This window comes from Lemur catta, chromosome 25 (genome assembly GCF_020740605.2).
Source record: "Lemur catta isolate mLemCat1 chromosome 25, mLemCat1.pri, whole genome shotgun sequence".
Lineage (NCBI taxonomy): Eukaryota > Metazoa > Chordata > Mammalia > Primates > Lemuridae > Lemur > Lemur catta.
Window position 1 is genome coordinate 1514766 of NC_059152.1, and position 18338 is coordinate 1533103.

The 18338-nt window shown below is 39.6% G+C and overlaps 1 protein-coding gene and 1 long non-coding RNA gene across 3 annotated transcripts in view; one reads left to right on the forward strand and one right to left on the reverse strand.

Moving 5' to 3' along the window:
• Positions 1-1356: 1356 nt before the first annotated feature.
• LOC123627513 lies at positions 1357-15669 on the forward strand. The gene is made up of 4 exons (XR_006731316.1): positions 1357-3499; positions 8668-8727; positions 9280-12208; positions 14476-15669. It is a non-coding gene; the product is annotated as an uncharacterized LOC123627513 (long non-coding RNA).
• Positions 5627-18338, reverse strand: part of WDR26 (WD repeat domain 26) — a 42332-nt gene continuing 29620 nt past the window's right edge. For both annotated transcript variants that reach the window (XM_045537109.1, XM_045537110.1), the window contains exons 10-14: positions 17319-17464; positions 16913-16991; positions 16502-16631; positions 12995-13180; positions 5627-10339 (exon numbers count right to left, since the gene is read on the reverse strand). In XM_045537109.1, the coding sequence (XP_045393065.1) occupies positions 10314-10339; positions 12995-13180; positions 16502-16631; positions 16913-16991; positions 17319-17464 (567 nt within the window). In that variant the 3' untranslated portion in view covers positions 5627-10313. The remainder of the gene's footprint in view (positions 10340-12994; positions 13181-16501; positions 16632-16912; positions 16992-17318; positions 17465-18338) is intronic.

The window sequence follows — 18338 nt, forward strand, 5'->3', positions numbered from 1 at the left end:
CAACATAGGCCAGTTCGTGGACACAGCAATGTGAACCAAACTGTTCCTTGGAGCTGTATTTGTAAACTCTTGGAGTTTCCGAGAGCGGTTCACTGCTTTGGCTGTTTGCCAACGCTCGCGGGGTAAAGCGAACCTGGCGGTTTATCCTCAGTCCTAGTTTGTGCGTTAACGTCGCTATCTTAATTAAGCATTGGCGTTTAGGCAAAACATGACTCTTGTATGGCCGAGTCCAAAGGGATTCTTCCCTTGGTGAGACAGAATTGGGCGGCTAAACAGGTGCGTGGTCCCCAAAAGATTAAACGTTACATGTCCTTTCAGCCCTTCACTAAGTCCAGCCTTGGCAGAAGCGAGGGATCCACTAAGCTGAGCTCCTGCTACAGAGAGACCACGTTGCGAGGATGGAAGTAGTGCCCTGGCAGCGCATGGAGGGGACAGTGACCTGGTAGGCAGAGCAAACTTGGTCCTGTTGGCCTCTTCGGGGTCACAGAAATTGCTCCTCGTGCTGGTCTTACATTTCTGCCCGGCAAAGGGCCAGGAAGCGGTAACATAGAAATTACTTCGCTTGCGTCTTTCTTACCTTTTCACCTTCTGTTTAAAACTGTCCCTTCACTCTGCCTCCTCCCCTAGTTTCCATGCCTCTTTAATGGTCTGCTCAAGCTTTTAAAGCAGTGAAGCTGTTGGAGAACTTTAGAACTGAGAGACAGACAAGCTTCTTAAAGAAACTTAAAGGTGGTGGAGGACTTTGGATCAAAGTGTTTTATCTTCACATTCAAGTGTTCTTTTTTTTTTTTTTTCCTGGAGACAGTCTTGCTCTGTTCCCTAGCTACAGTGCAGTGGTGTGATCATAGCTCACTGCAACCTCAAACACCTGGGCTCAAGCAATCCTCCTGCCTCAGCCTCCCGAGTAGCTGGGACTACAGGCAAGTGCCACCACACCTGGCTAATTTTGCTGTGTTTTGTAATGACGGGGTCTTGCTCTTGAACTCCTGAGCTCAAGCAGCCCTCCCAGAGTGCTAGGATTCCAGGCGTGAGCCGTCACACCTGGTCTCAGGTAGTCTTTTTTTTTTTTTTTTGGGACAGAGTCTCGCTTTGTTGCCCAGGCTAGAGTGAGTGCTGTGGCATCAGCCTAGCTCACAGCAACCTCAAACTGCTGGGCTTAAGCGATCCTACTGCCTCAGCCTCCCGAGTAGCTGGGACTACAGGCATGTGCCACCATGCCCGGCTAATTTTTTCCTATATATATTTTAGTTGGCCAGATAATTTCTTTCTATTTTTAGTAGAGACGGGGTCTCGCTCTTGCTCAGGCTGGTCTCGAACTCCTGAGCTCAAATGATCCGCCCGCCTCGGCCTCCCAGAGTGCTAGGATTACAGGCGTGAGCCACCGCGCCCGGCCTCAGGTAGTCTTAATAGAGAAAATAGAAACCTGTGTAGCTAAGAGCCTTTGGGCTGCCAGTGTGCATCTTGTCACGTATGAGTTGCTGAGGCCAAGCAGATCAGAAAGGCGCCTTGTTTATAACAGGTAGGGGTTCTCTACTTGCGAAGCATTAACTGTGGTTGGAAACAAAAACTCTTCCTTTGTATTGCTTGTCTGTGTCAAAGCCAGGAAACGGGGGCTCTTCTACAAATAGCAAGGGGGACAAAAGCACTGACTTTAAAAAAGCTGTGGTTAAGATGCAAAAGGTTAATTTTCCATGCTTTTCGCTGGAGAGTTGCAGAAGACTTTAAAGATCATTTGGTCTAACTTCCTTGTCCCCAAGACAAAGAACTGAGGGGTAGAAATTGCCTGAGGTTCCATAGCTGTGAGCACCTGGAATCCTGATGTTCAGTGCAGTGTTCTGTCCCCCTTACCAGTCCTCTGTCCCTCCGTAAGGGCAGCACCCAGGGTCCCGTCAGTGCAGAATATCGTGGGGGCTACATGCATTTCGTTTTACATATAGAGAGATGGGGTTTCCTTGTGTTGCCCAGGCTGGACTCCAGCTCCTGGGCTCAAGGGATCCTCCAGCCTTAGCCTCCCACGTGGCTGGGGTTACAAGCGTGCACCACAGTGCCCGGCTGTGCATTTTTTTTTTTTTTTTTTTGATCGAAGACCCTGAATGTGTGCCTATTTTTATCTGTGTCACTTTCACTTGTCTTTTTCCTTCCATCCTTTCAGTGGTAGCAGGTGCCCTTGATAATCACTGGACCCTCAGCTGAAAGAGCTGAGGAGGCAGGAGCTAAGATGCAGCTCAGTTCATCAAAGCCCACCAGGCCCCCTCAGCTGCCTTTTCATGCCTGCCACACGGATGACCATGGAATCAAAGTCCAAATCTGCTTCCCCTGGCCTGATCTTACTTGGCAGTTGAGACCTAAGAAAGCCTCCTATGGTACTTTATCTCCTGTGGCACTTACCACTTTCTATCTGGTATTATTTTTATCCAATTTAGCATTCCTTTTAGATTGTACGCTCCTGGAGGGCAGAGTACCCGTACTGATATTTGTGTCTTCTTCCTTCTCAGGGCACCTAACATAGCCTTGCACACAGAAACAATAAACCATTGTTGAATGAACAGGTCAATCAGATTGTGTTGTTCTATTGCTTTTTCAGGAAGAAGTCCAGCTGGTAGCCTTTAAGTCAGAGAAGCAGCAATGGAGCAACAGAATCAAAGCCACCCTTGTGTTCAAGGCAGTCACCTGATGAGATATTCTGAGACACGCTAAGCTAAGAGAGGTTAATGACTATAGTTGGTCCACTTGTGACTGGTGAAATTAGCTTTGCTCACAAGTAGTATTTTGTGAGTAGTGGTTGTGCTGAAAAGTATCACGTACCAGGTGTAATTGGTTGTCTCAAAAAATCTAAAGAAACCTGTTCTAATATATAGAAACAGCAAGACAGAGAAGGTAAGTTTGAAACTCTATGCTTATCACCTAGATCTCTGCCACTCGATTTTATGTATTTTAAATCAAATCCTCAGGGTGATCATTCTGCACTGCAGTAATCGTGATGATCATCGGTCTGGACGTGTTAAAGAGATTGTCAACCGAGCTAATGTGGGCACTGAGCTCTAGTTGCTCTTTAGATTTAAGTTCCTAGGTAAAGGCTGCTTTTATTTCAATCGCTCCCCTCTGAGGCTTGGCGGGGCAGAATGAGTGGGTGGGTGGTCAGAATCGGCAAGCCGAGAGCTCAGAGGTTGGACTGTGGCTTCGTCTGCTGTGTGTTTGGTTTGCTGCATCCATCAAGGAGCAATCTTGGTTTCATCTCCATCAGTTCCCATTAAACAGAAGCACTAGTCAACATGTCAGTGTAACATATACTTACGTTCCTGTTTTCTAGATTCCATTTCACAGAGTGGATGCAACTGGGTGAGAGTCGAACATACCGTGCGTTGCTCAGTTGAAAGTAAACACATTGGCTGCCACTATTATAGAAGAGAAACTTGTGGGGCAACGCTAATCTTCTGCATAAATTTCCCCAACCTGTGTTGAAGCAAAACCCAGAAATCATTACATCTGTAATATTCTAGTATGTATCTCCGTAAGGATTCTTAAAACACATACATAATCATTGGCATGTTTTAAGAATGTCATAAATAAACTAGTAATTCCTTATAATTAAATATCCAGTCAGTGCTCGCATTTTCCCCATTGACTCAAAAGTTTTACCGTTGGTTTGTTCGCACTGAGATCCAAATGAGGTGTGTACATGTTGTTTGGCTGATGTCTCTCACCCTATCAGGTTCCTTTCCTCCCTCCCCCTTTTCCTTGCAATTCGTTGAAGAAACTTGGTCAGCAAAGTAATCATTTGTTGTGTTCTAATATTCTGGATTTTGCTGACTGCATCTCCTGTGATGCTTTTATTTTGAGACAGTCTCACTCTGTTGCCCAGGCTGGAGTGCAGTGGTGTCATTGTAGCTCACTGCAGCCTCAAACTCCTGGGCTCGAGTAATCCTGCCTCAGCCTCCCAAGTAGCTGAGACTACAGGCCTGTGCCACCAAGCCCAATTAATTTTTCTATTTTTTGTAGAGATGGGGTCTTGCTCTTGCTCAGGCAGGTGTGATGCTAACTTTTAAACTACTCTTAAAAAAAATTGTAGGGCCGGGTGCAGTGGCTCAAGCCTGTAATCCTAGCACTCTGTGTGGCTGGGGCGGGAGGACTGCTTGAGTTCAGGAGTTTGAGACCAGCCTGAGCAACAGTGAGACCCCATCTCTACTAAAAATAGAAAAATTAGCTGGGCATGGTGGCATGTGCCTGTAGTCCCAGCTACTTGGGAGGCTGAGGCAGGAGGATCGCTTGAGCCCAGGAGTTTGAGGTTGCAGTGAGCTAGGCTGACGCCACGGCACTCTAGCCCAGGCAACAGAGTGAGACTCTGTCTCAAAAGAAAAGAAAATTCACTTATTTGTCCTTTTGTTTCCCACGTTAGCTATAATTATATGCTAGTTTAATAATTTTAACATGATTAAAATGCTGTTTCATACATAGCAAGCTAACTTTAGTAGGCTAGTCAAGTTTGAAGGGAAAGAGCCCACAGCCACACCACCAGCAATAGACACTTAAGATTCTTGAAGTGGTGAAAGGATGATGGAATCATTTTGTTTGTTCAATCTTCTTAACAGTTTAAAGTTTTTCTGGAAAAAAATTCAAGTACAAGTCATTAAATGATGTAACTAAATACCAATTTTTGTTTTGCTTACATGGAAGAGAATTAGGCTGTGTTTTAAAATACAATTCTGTACTCAGATTTGTTAAGGCTTGGAAAGTCTCTATGCCTGGCGCTGGGATGTGGCATGAAACTCTAAATGTAGATGAATAATCTGACCAAATTAGCTAAATCTGCCATCAAAGCATAGCTGTAATTACAGAAAACAAGTAGAAAAACTTCTTCCTGCTCTTGCTTGTTAATCAGAAGCTGCGGGCCGTGACTTTCTGATTAGTACACGGAGGCACAACTCCGCACTGCCGTGTTAGTGGACCTGCCATTGTCAGCTGACTCGTTAGTCAGCTGCCAAATACGAGTTGTTCGTATTTGAACTTCCTTTTATTGTACAGAACTCTGCACTTACAGTGTTGTACACATTCAGTGCTTTCTCCAAGGTTAACTTTAGAGAACCATTAACACATCCAAGGAAACCTTTAGAAAACTATGGAATTCTACTCATTATGAAATGGGTTTTAATTTCAAACTGGAAATACACTTTCTCTACTAATCAACATGTCCAATGCCTAACTGCATAAATAAGTTCAAATCAATCATATTTTTGAACAAAGTGGGGCATGCAATTCGTTTGAAATGCAATCCTCCTAAAATTTGTCTAAATTTAACCATGATTGCACAATGGCCCTTGAAAACATGACCCAACAGACCAAGCATTGCTGCTTTAGACACCATGCACAAGGGCAAATACATGGACGTCGAATCAAAGCCGGGCATGGTGGCACATGCCTGGAATCCCAGCTACTCAGGAGGCTGAGGTCGGAGGATCACGTGAGCCCAGATTTCAGTCCATCCTGGGCAATGTAACGAGACTCCATTACTAAAATAAATAAGTAAATAAAAATAAAAATTCATCAAATCAATTGTTTTAGGTAAAAATAGTACCATTTAAACACTCAGAGTAATGGATATTAGGAGATATAACACACCAAGCAGTACTCAGTTATCCATTCTGTTTATTGGATTGAAAGAAGGAATACAAACGACTGGCTAAGTGCTGCGCACTGACATGGAAAAGGTGTATTAAAAAAAAAAAAAAAAATCCCAGTAAAGCAAATCAAAGTTAATGTAGTTTCAATTGAACAGAATTTTAAAGACGTTTAATATACTACACATTTATAAAATAAAAGTCAATAGAGGGTGTTTTGTAAATAATTAGTAGAACAAGTGAAAATAAATATCAGAGACCTGAAATTTTTATACTTTAATGAAATAATAAAGAAATTTAAACTACTAAATGTAATCTGAGAGGCAGTTAAAAAAACAAAAAACAAAAACCCCCCAAAATTTAAGAACACAATCCTTTGAAACATTTAATCAGTCCATAGCAAATAGTTATTACATACCAAAAGCTCTAAGTGTTAACTAGTTCCACCACAATGCCATGTAAATCTTGACAATTTAGAAATCTTGAGATCAACACTTAAGTTCTTTCTTGATCTCTACAGCTTGGTTTGTAAGTACGTACATGCTTTTGTGGATCTATTCCCCTCGCCACACACATACATTTTCAAGGAGCCAATAACATGTTTTCCATCTGTGCCTAAAAATGTTACAATTCAGTTCGAGCACATTGACCCTGATAATGAAAATGTTTAAAGATGGGGACACAGTATCAATCTTATAAAAATATACCAGTATTAACCAAACCTTAAACTCAGGGCACTTCACATGGGCACAAGACCTTTAGTAAAAATGACAAGAACCTAGAACAGCATGTTTCCAGGACTTTTTATGAATTAGGTACTCTCTCTCTCCCACACACAAAGCGCGCGCGCGCACGCACACACACACACACACACACACACTTATACTATTAGTTTCGTTAAATCCAGGCTGTCTGGATTAAGTAGACAAGGGATGGGTTTTATAGTATTTGTTTTGCAACTATAGGGCAGCTACTATAACCATAGCTTAACAACACTGAAAAATTTCAATTAAGTTCACCCTGTTTTTAGAAAGTGTCTTAAGTGTAAATGCAAATTCACCTCTTCTTTTAAAGTTAGTGGTTTATGTTAAATCAGACGTGGTTTCTGAAATGGAAGTGTGTTTCCGAGAGCAGCCCAAAAGGAGAGTTGCTCAAGTCTGAGTGAGAAATTAAAGTCAAACTCAATCAAAATATTTATCCATTTTAGAATGGGGCAAAAAGGATATTAAGAAAAATGTCTTCTTTCCTCCCCAATCAAAAGCAGCCATTCTTCTGCTGTGAAAGGAACGGACATGGATATTTTCCCTTTCAAGAGATGTGCGACATAGTTACCCACGTGAGGCACAGGTGATAGGGGCAGTTCTCCTTTGCAGGAACCAACATCCTAAAAAAGAAATTTCAAGATGGGGAGGGGTGGGACAGAGGGATTTTCTATTAGTGCCATGGAATGCCACTCCAGAGGCAGAGCACTCCTAAAGATAAAGCTACTACTTGTGTTTTTTCAGACCAAGAAAACACTGACAAAATTGGATTTTTTAATCTTTTGACTAGCAGGCTATTTTAATTAAAGTTAGGGAATCCCTTTTTCTTCTCCCACCCAATAAAATGAGCCAATTTGTAGGGACATTTGCAAATAAAATTTCCTCTGTTTGAACTACTTACCTGGTTTAATATAACACATTTATCTGGCCAATAAGAACAGAAATGTAGCTGTTATGAATACTGAAATACAAAAACCAAAACTGAGGCTTTAATCATCCCTCCCAACTAATTCCCACTCTAATTCTTTATCACCACCCACACACTGATCTCTGTAATCCCCAAATCCAACATTTTACCATTAAAACCAATTATTTGGAGGAAAAAGACATTTAATTTCATACTTGCTCTAGCCCTTGATCAATGTATAACAACAACAAAAACATTTTTAAGCACATGGAAATGAGCCTACTAACCTGATTTTTGGAGCCAAAATTCTCCACTCTATTTTGATCTATGTGCAAAAAGTATTGGTACTTTTCAAATTATACATTTGTTAGTATCTCGTGGCTGGCTTGACAGTATTCTCACTCTTAAGCCTACTATAGTCTATAGCACTATCAGAAGTTTTCGGTTAATACCTACAGATTAGAAAATCCTGCTATCATGTTCTTACACCGTAGCATCCTAGCTTTCTCCACTATGTCACCTTTCTAGCACAGTCACTGCATGGCAAATGTATGAAACAGACGTTCACAGCAAATTGGCACGGCAAAGTACCAGTATGTACAGGAAGCTGCCAGTTCAGACAGACCTGGAAAACAAACTCACCTAGCTGCTACAGAAACCTTTGCATAGTTGTTACTCCGTTTTGATAGGAGTTATGTTCTTGTAGAATGTGCCTCACTTGGACTCTACTTTTGTCAAGTGTTTTTAACCGTACTTGAGAAGCACACTGAAAACTCAGATCGAGGGGTGGCTGGGTGAGGCAGATAGAATCTGAGTGCCAAATTGCCCCTGAACGGGCACAAATATCTCGGTGAATGTTACAAATGCACCATGGCACACTGTAACCGAATTTGTAAACAGCTGTGGAGTTTCTACGCCCACGTTGTTAGTGATGTTACTGTAGAGACTGGGGTGTATTAATGGCTTCAGGGTATACATGAATCACTTAAAATATGAATGGTTTTAACTGTACTGAGGTAAAGAGAAGTTGCCACTTAATTATCTACAGTTACCAATGAAGATTTTTATTCAAGCTTAAAGTAAAAAGTAATTTTAGTTAAGAAAAATGAAGTACCAGATAAATTTTAACATATAGTTATTTTAACTTAGAAGTATCAAAACAGGAATTCTTTGATTCTCTAAGTGGCGGTCTCTGCAAAATGGAACTTAAATCTTTTACATACCAATTTGATAACATAATCTGCTGACCACGATCTGTCATCTTCTTACTGTGGGCTTTTTGGGAGAATGCATGCTGTTTTAAGGCCAAATGTGTTTTCCTTTCTTCTCCCCTTCCCTGACTTTCCCCTCTCTGCCTGCTGCCATCCTACCCCCCACCCTACAGTGGAAGAATCTGACACCCACGCCTTTCTCTTCCGTGTGGACCCTGAAGAGTCTACTCACGGTAATATGACAGACTTGGTTAGGGCCAAAGGGGGACTTAGTCCAAGACTTTTTCTTCACTATAACCTTATTTTGGGGGTGTCCCCACTCCTCTCCCCAACAGAACAGCTGTGGTCACCCTATTTATCCTCTACTGAAAAAGGGAGGGAGTTTCCAGGGAGACTATGTTGTATTCAGCTGTCACAGGGTTTTGTTAAAAGCACAATGTGAACATCAGGCTTTTGGCTTAAGTGTGAAATTCTCAAAATGAAAAGTGCTTTTCCATGAAGGAAACCTTTCCTTTAACTAAAAGGGGAGGGGAGAGGGAAAGACTACCCACAGCACCAGTTTAGAATGAGGTTCAATGTGGCAATATCTGAAAAACTGAGAAGCAATATTCTTTAAATTTATGTATCCTATATGTCAAAATATTAAGGGCAATTAAGAAAATGACTATGAGGTTTCAATCCCAGTTTAAGTATGTTTTTGTAACCTGCTGAATTCTTCTAACAATTTCAATTACACTATAAACTTCCAAAGTGGGTTTATCTGCCAATTTCTACTGTCTTGCTAGATCACACCAGAATGACTTCCCAAGTTAAGAACAACTTGGAATAAGCTTTACTGAAAATGAACTGGCTACTGATCTCTCACGGTATATTTAAAATTCTCTTTTTGAATCTTGAATCTCTTCAAGGTCGGGTACTGATGTTCCTTCAGGAATAAAACAAAAGGGGGAAAACCTTCAAAGTATTACTCTGAATTTCCTGTGTAATGTCCTTCCAAGCACTGTTTCTGACCATGTCTCATGTGGTATTCCAAAAGAGCATCAGTTAAACTGCGTATCTAAGTCAGGAAACTGTTTTTAAGCTGGTTTAGATTCCAAATGTATACAAATGAAGTCACTTTAATCCTATAAATACTTCTTAATTTATTTTTAAAAAATTGTGCTGTTTACCCTTTTACGGGGCAACAAGCTATGTGAAAAGTACAAAACTTTTTGTCAAATGTAATATTGAGAGTGCTTTTGACATAGTTCACTGGTTTATCATCTGGATCAGTATATACTGCGCAACGGGCAAGGCTAGAATCCATGAACCAAGCTGCAAAGATCTCAAGCTAAATAAGGCGGAAAGATTTGGAGAAACAAAAGAAGGAAATTCTTTCCTATCCAATGTGTACTCTTCAGACTAATGCACTCTTTCTATCAAGCCTTCTAAACTGTTAAATAAAGTTTTCCAAACAAGCATTTAAACTTCATTACACAGAAGAGCAACAAGAATGGTATCCCGCCAGACAAAAGGCAGGAGGGAAAAAAATATATATACTGAGTTCAATGGGTAAGCCTGAATGTAGCACAGTTCTTCACAACCGATGGGGGTAATTCAACATGGTGTCCAACAACGTTCTAACGACGTGCTTCATCTCAACTGGTTACTATGAAGCAAGGTGTAAATGTTTGGCCCCAATCGGGCTTCAGAAATGGTTCTTTTTTCATGACGAGCATGTCTGTCCAGCTATCAATCATGTTTGTTTGCACCAAATCCCAAGCCATTAAAATACGACTAATTTTAAGTTAAACAGAAGTCGTCTGCTCCAAATTCGCCATCAACTATCCATGCTACTGCATTCCTCTGAATGAAGACAAGATGAAATGTTTTGGGGGCAGGGAGAGAAGAGGAGAGGGAGAGAAAAAAAGTTACCAGTTAGAAAGTTTCAAAATCATCATCATGACATTACAAAATACAGTGACATTAAAAAGTAGTCACATCACAGCAAACTATTGATGCTTTCATCATCATAATCATTAAAACAATGTGTTTGCATCATGTTTTAGGCTAAATATTACAGTCTAAACTCATGATTATTTTGAATACTGGAGAAACCCAAGTGAACAATCGTGTTAGAAATATCATACTTTTAAAATTAACCTTGAAATAGTTACACAGAGTAGAAAAATCTTCATGATAGCTCATAATAGAAAAGAAGAAAGAAAGATCTGGCAGTCTAAGGTAGAACTATGCATCATAACTACATAGCTAATACCTCTCTTTTAAGTTGCTTACAGTTTGGAAGTCACCTCACTCCATTCTGGGGGGTGTGGAGCAGCTGGAGATGTAATTCACACACTATACAGTGCACCTCTTTAAAAGTATTCACAGGAAGGTGCAACCACCAACAATCCATTTTAGAACATTTTTACCATCCAATTAGTAATCACACATCCCCTTCAACCACCCCCAAGAAACCACTGTATTTACTTTCTACGGATCTGTCTATTCGAGACCAATTTATATGAACGGAATCACAACACGTGGCCTTTTGCATCTGGCTTGTCACTCACCCACACTGTAGCAGGTGTATCAGTACTGCACCCTGCCCCATTTTATATAGCCCTCAACCCCCCCCCCAAACCCAAACCAGCCTATAACTCTACTGTTATAAAAAAAAAAAGGTCAGCAAATTCTCTCTTTTGAAATGGAGTTGTCAAGTGAAATATTTATTATAGTATCTTATGGTGTTACAATTTTTAAATGTTGTTTTCTTTAGCTTCATCTATATTTTTCAAATGTTCTATTCCAAACAGGTATTGCTTTAATTAGAAAGAAATGTGTGTGAGGAGGAGGAGGAAAGACCCCAAAAGGTATGTGCAAAAAAGTCACATCACCAAGTATTTGGTTATATAAAAGTTGTTTTTCTATTTCAGGTGAAAATGAATTTTTTAGGGGTGTCCCCATGCTGGCAAAGCACCAAGTGCTGAACTGGACCCAGATCTTACAACTGTGCGGAAACCTGGCCCACCCGCCACAGTGAGCACCCACACTGCTCAGAGCAGCGTGGCTCCTCCCCGTGCCACGGCAGGGCCACAGCATCTCCTCCTGCGGGGTGAATCTGTCGCCGTACACCTCGCATTTCCCTACTTTTTCAAATTAAACGTTTATTTGAAGAAATACTTTCCAAATAACTGATAACATCAGAAAATCACCGTCACCGTTATAAATCTATAAAGACTTTATCTTAGAGGAGTCCTTGAAAAACTCAAAACAGGACAACAAAAGAGCGTATGGATTTCTGGTCTTAGTTAATGTCCCAGAGGAATGGTAGAATGTCACATAGTATCTGCAAACACAAAAAGGCCCTGCCAGGTGCCGAGCAGCTGAACGGCAGTTCTTAAACATCTGGACCCTCACACTCTCCATGCTTTGTGCTCTCATCTCTGGCTGCATAGCCTCACCTGCCTGTGAGAAATGGTCAAGCCTCCTACAGTTTGTACCACAAAGACAAAAACAAAGCATAGAGAATGTACTTTTTCAAACCATACAGGCTACCCTGACAACCCTCCTCCACTGAGACTCACTTCCCAGAGAGCAGTTAGTCATCTTTTCTTAATAAAACATTTAGGTGGGACATGCTGAACAAAAAAAATCTGTTTATCTGTTTCTAGGTAAATTACTTCCTTCTAAGCAAACTAAACATTTGACTTGCTCCACCTGACAAAAGAGGTAAGTCATTTATATAAAATTTCTCATTACCTCTTTTAATACTGACACCACATTCAATTAAGCTTTTGCCCTTAACTATCAGCCTTACACTTTGTGCTTTCTTCGTGAAGTATCTCAAAGTAGTGGAAAAAACCTTTTAGACCTAGATTTGAAGACTTGGCAGCAGTGACCAAGTTAATTAGCCTTGCCACGCTTCAGTTTCCTTACCTCTAAAAATGATGATAAAAATACTTCCCTTATAGAACATGAACAATTTATTATGCAAGACAGTGTATATAAAGGGACTAGCTTTACACAGATACATGGTAAATTTCAGTTTCCTTCTCTTTCCCTGTCAAACATAGCTCATGTTAGTATGCTACATAGTGTTAACAGATGTTTACTTTTAAGAGTAAACTCCATAATCGAGATCATTAAATCTTCTAAAGTTTTTCAAATTTTGTATACTGGCTAGTTCTCACCTGTATAAAATGCTTCCTGCAATGTTACATTTAGGTAGCATGATGAAGCAAGATTTAATAAAATCTTTAAAAATAGCTAAATGGATATAAATGAGGTGTCACATTTCAGCTTATTTTTGCCCCTGTCCCCCACAAAACAATGACCACTATTGGCTCTTAGATTAAACTCTTTTTTAGGAGTGAGAGAGGGTACCATCTCTAAAAGAGAGAAAAAATAAATCATAAAGCACCCTTTAAATAAATTACTGCTCTCAAATGCTGCAACTTCATAACAAGCAGAATGTTTCTTTTGGAGAAAACACAGGAACATGATAGACAGCATTACCTTCAATATTCTGGTGGTCTATAAAAGGTGCTGGTCCCCATATTCTAACGGTGCCATCGTCTGAGGCGCTGGCCATCATGGATGGGCTCTGTGGGTTCCAGCTCACACAGTTCACTGTGCGTGTGTGCCCTGTCAGCTCCGCAATGGGCAGCTCACTGCGCTTGTGCCAGATGTAAACCTTGTGATCTGAATATACAGTGATTTAGAGAAGTTAGGGATTGTTTTACATTAACAAAACCAACTGATCTTAAGTTCATCATTCACTGCACACAGAGCATATGACTTCTGCTTACTAGAACTCAGAGGGAGAAGTATAACATGAAAAGTCTAACAAATTACCTTATGAAAAGTCATTTTAATAAAATACACTTTTTTCTGTTAAAGATGATCAGCTCTCAAGTCACCAAAAAAAAAAAATATATATATATATATCTACAATCTATCTGTCAATACATGAGTAATAAATAATTACAAATTGAGGTCCCTGAACATAAACAAATCCAGGATAGGGATAATGATAAAATCCATAGAAATGTGAGGTGACAGAAAAGCAATGTATCGGCCAGGTACAGTGGCTCACGCCTATAATCCCAGCTCTTTGGGAGGCTGAGACAAGAGGACTGCTTGAGGCCAAGAGGTTGAGACCAGCCCAGGCAACACAGTAAGTCCCCATTTCTACAAAAGTAAATAAAAATAAATTAGTCAGGCATGGAGGCGAATGCCTGTAGTCCTAGGTACTTGGGAGGATCGCTTAAGCCAAGCAGTTCGAGGTTGCAGAAAGCTATGATCACACCACTGCACTGCAGCCTGGGTGACAGAGTGAGACCCTGTCTCTACAAACCAACCAAGCAATGCAAACTCCCTACAGCTTGCTTTCTTTGTGATAAACTAATCTTCAAAAACAAACCAAAACAACCAAATAGTACAGAGGATTGGTGAAGAGCACAGACTCTGGATCCAGACTACCCAAAATCACATCCTTCCTCCAACTTAGTCACTAGCTGTGTAACTTTGGGCAAGTTACTCATTCTTTGCAACTCTTCATCTGTAAATGGGAAACTTACCTTATCTTGTCGTTGTAAGAGATTAAATACATTTGTGTATGAAAAGGTGTTTTGAACAGAGTAAATGCTATGTCACTGTGACTAGATTAAGTACAGGTGATGGTTCTTGAACAGAAGGCAAAGTCTCAGGGTGAACTGGACGGGTGTTTACTCTGAGGATTACCAGTCAACTGTGTGGTCAGGGTGGAAACGCGCGGGTGTGTGTGCTACGGCACCGAGGGAACTTCATGGAGAATGTGCCCTGGTTTTAAAACTTCCAACATAAAGATAAAAAGCTGAGCCTATATCTGAACCTTTTTGTGTGTGAAGCAAAAGCTACAAGGCGCTAACTGAAGAAATGGATTTATCTTTCTTAGAAGGTATTTATTATTCAATAATTTTTGAAAATAATTTTTTTCTTGCATAAAATGAAATTAGAAAAAGAGAAGAGGCAGATTAGCCGCGTTTCCCTCCTGAACTGAAGAGGTCTCCAAGGAGAAAGATCGCAGCGTTCAAGTGTGGCTCAACTCAAACGTTCCTATGTTCGAAGGAAAATGCTTTTGTGAAGACACAATGCAAGCAGGATTCCAGCTGCAGAGGCAGCGAAAACAGGATTCGATGGAATCGAGGCCAGAATGACGGGCTTTATGACCGAGCGCTGCTTGCTCTGTCAGTCTGGGAAACCCGCTGCTTTTGCAAGCGTAAAACCTACGTCCAGTTTTTCCATATGTTGCTAGCACAGTGAAAAAGCTTGAGTGTGGCACAACGTTTTGGGGAAAAGGTTTCCTAATGGCTCTATTTTATACTGGCATTTTATACATGAATATTTGGAGCTGTGGAGGGTCCCTGCAAGGAAGTGGCAAATGGGTTACTGTAGCCACCTTGGGAGACAGCGTATTCACTGCATCTGACTGGCTTCAAAGCATTTTCAGAGCCATTGTAAAGCCCTTGAGTCATGAGAAAACTAATCTCTTTACTTCGTAATTGTGTCATTTTTAGCTCTAAACAGAATAAAATGTGGTTTAATTACATGATTCATCAGGCTTGGTTCTAAGTTAGTTTGGGATTTAAAAAAAGTGTGTCATCAATAGAGATAATGGTAGCTGTGCATGCTTTTGAGCACCTCTAGGATCCGTATTTTCAGAGAGAGCTATGGGGGATTCTGCAACACAACCAAGAGAAAAAAAAAAACTAGCAGAAGCAAGACTGAATAGACCATGGGGGAAGAGATCTTAAGAACAGGAGGAACTATAAAGCAAATAGAAGCAGAAGGCTTTAACATATTCAGACCATCAAAAAAGTCAATTAGAAACCAATGGAGAATTTGTAAGACTATAACATGGTTAAACAGGTAACAAATAATTTGGAAAAAAGTGACTAACGAACCACTCCTCTCTCCTCTCAATCTTGTCTGACACTGATTTTTTGGGTAAAGAAAGAATAGAGAAATTCATATGCTTGATGTTTAAAATCTAAATCCCTAAATAACCCCCTTTTTCCAATCCTTAAATATACATTATTCTTAAAGGAAAAATTCGTGTTACTTTATGATCCTCTTATCTATTGAAATCAGTTTTTGGTCAAGATAGGGACATCTACAATAAATGGAACATAACCAAAAGTGTTTACCAACATAATATAGTTCCTTGGTCTATCTTATAAAACTATTTCTGAAAGTGCCTTAAATAATTTGCTCCTAGAACTGTATAGTGGGAACTCAAGAAAAATGTGTTGAATGAAAACTTGCAGTAATTTGCCATTAATTATGTTCCTGTCACCTTAAAAGTACACTAAGTTATAATAACTGCCTCACTTATTTGTGCTTGCATCTTTTAAACAATTCTTATTTTTTCTTGTTTACTATTGTCTTTTCTACGTCACCACCTTTTGCGAATCCACAACAATTCGTATTTTAGATTAGACAGACTTAAGACACATGCCTGTCTGGAAGACTGATGTTTTTAGACTGGAGAACAAATTTATTCAAAAGAGTAAGAGTAGGGATGATTCTCTTAATTTCAGTTTTTCTGAAACCGTAAGAATTATCAAACTGAATTATTCTCTACGGCCACTGAATACTAAAGATCTCACCATAGTCAATTCTGTCCAAGCTCGGGTAAAACATAACTAATTTTAACTTTTTAGACGCTACCAACCCTTGAAAACTACCAGTCCCAAGAAAAAACAACCCAGCACATGAAAATATATAATGATTTCACTCCATCTTGTCTTGACACATGCCCCAACACGCCTCTACACGGCCAGAACAGGCACTACAGACGTGTAACAGTAAGGAGGGTGTAAGTCATTACAAAAAAGGAAAAAAATTAACAGTATATTGGATAAATAACTCAAAAAGTTTTTAATTTAATATCTTGAATTTTCTTGGAGACATGACTACCTTCATAAATGGAGAGAGAATTAAAAAACTTTAATACGTGTAAACCGACACGACACGATTTACCTTCACTGCCACTGGCGATGAAGTCTTCGTTATGGCCTCCAAAACACGAATGAATTGTATAAAACCCTTGTGTAACACCTTGATACTTTCTTACTAAAACTCTGTCTTGCAAGTCCCATAAATGAACTCCCTGAAGGCAAAAGAAAATACAGGTATTTATTCTACCTCCACTCAAAAATAATTTTAAAAAGTAATCTGTGAATCTCTTTGCTTCACAGAACACTTTTATTTTCTATTTATGCAAAATGACAATGTTCTGATAAATTTATGGTTGATTCTACATATTTAAGAATCAAACAACATGCAATAAAATTTAAGAATAAGTAGAAATATGTTATATATTAATATCATAATTAGAATAAAACTTATACTAAGCTAAATTTTTTCTGAAAATTATATTAATAAACATACCTGAGTTGCTACATTTAACAAAGCTAATCGGCCATTTTTTGAAATAGTAAAAGACATAATAGGATGATCTTCTTGTACTCTGCAACCAGAAAATAATTTGTCAAAAGCAACATATTATGAAGACATTCAAATTGTAAATATAAAATGTTCCAGCTTAATGTATCAAAATATAATATGTTCTAGCTTAAACATGACAATTTTGCCTGCAATCATTATTATGCACTATACTTCAACCAAAAAGAATCTGAGTTAACGATTACTAAGTACTACCTGACCAACAACACAAATTACCAATCAAATCAAAACCCAAACAAAAAACATAATCAAAACTGTTCTGAAAAAGTTCTACTACACATTTTAATATAAATCAGATAATTGCTATTTAATAGAAACAAAAAATAGTTACATGTTCCTATCTGTAAGGTCCTCGAAGTTATATCCCCGAATTCGCTGGTGCGTATCTGATGCCAGAACAGTCTTCCCGTCACTCAAGCACCAAAGGCATTGCACTCTCACCCCTTCCCAGGAGTCGAGGAGATTACCGTCTAAATCCTGAGCAGGAGAAAACTGCTGTTAACTCCACTACTGAACAGCACTCAGAAAGCAAACAAAGAACCGAAAGAATCTCCTCACAGTATCTTTTAGTAATAGGTTTGTTTTTTCCTGAGATTGATCTCAACCTAATTGTTCCAGAAGTGTTTTAACCATAAGAATTTAAATACTGATCAAATTTCATTACAACATTACCTAAGAGTGGATGGGAAGACGTGTAAATCTATTTTTCTTCAATAGCCCACTATGTATAAACAAAATAAAGAAACAATCCTAATTTCCAAGTAAGGTCTCACTTTTATTAGAAAAAAATTAAAAAACTCCTTTAAAATTCACTATACTGGAATTTGTCCTATAATATTCAGAAGTCATGATATTGAAAAAGATTACTAAAACATCTTACAGCTTTATACACAACTTAGGAACCTGTTACGGTATTTTTCAAAACTTTACCAAATTTGTAATGTGCTCTATAGATCAAAGCTCTTACAGTTGTTATCTTAATGATATTCAAAGTTCTGAGAGGGGCCGGGCGCGGTGGCTCACGCCTGTAATCCTAGCTCTGGGAGGCCGAGGCGGGTGGATCGCTCGAGGTCAGGAGTTCGAGACCAGCCTGAGCAAGAGTGAGACCCCGTCTCTACCAAAAATAGAAAGAAATTATCTGGCCAACTAAAAATATATATACAAAAAAATTAGCCGGGCATGGTGGCTCATGCCTGTAGTCCCAGCTACTCGGGAGGCTGAGGCAGTAGGATCGCTTAAGCCCAGGAGTCTGAGGTTGCTGTGAGCTAGGCTGATGCCACGGCACTCACTCTAGCCCGGGCAACAAAAGTGAGACTCTGTCTCAAAAAAAAAAAAAAAAAAAAAAAAACAA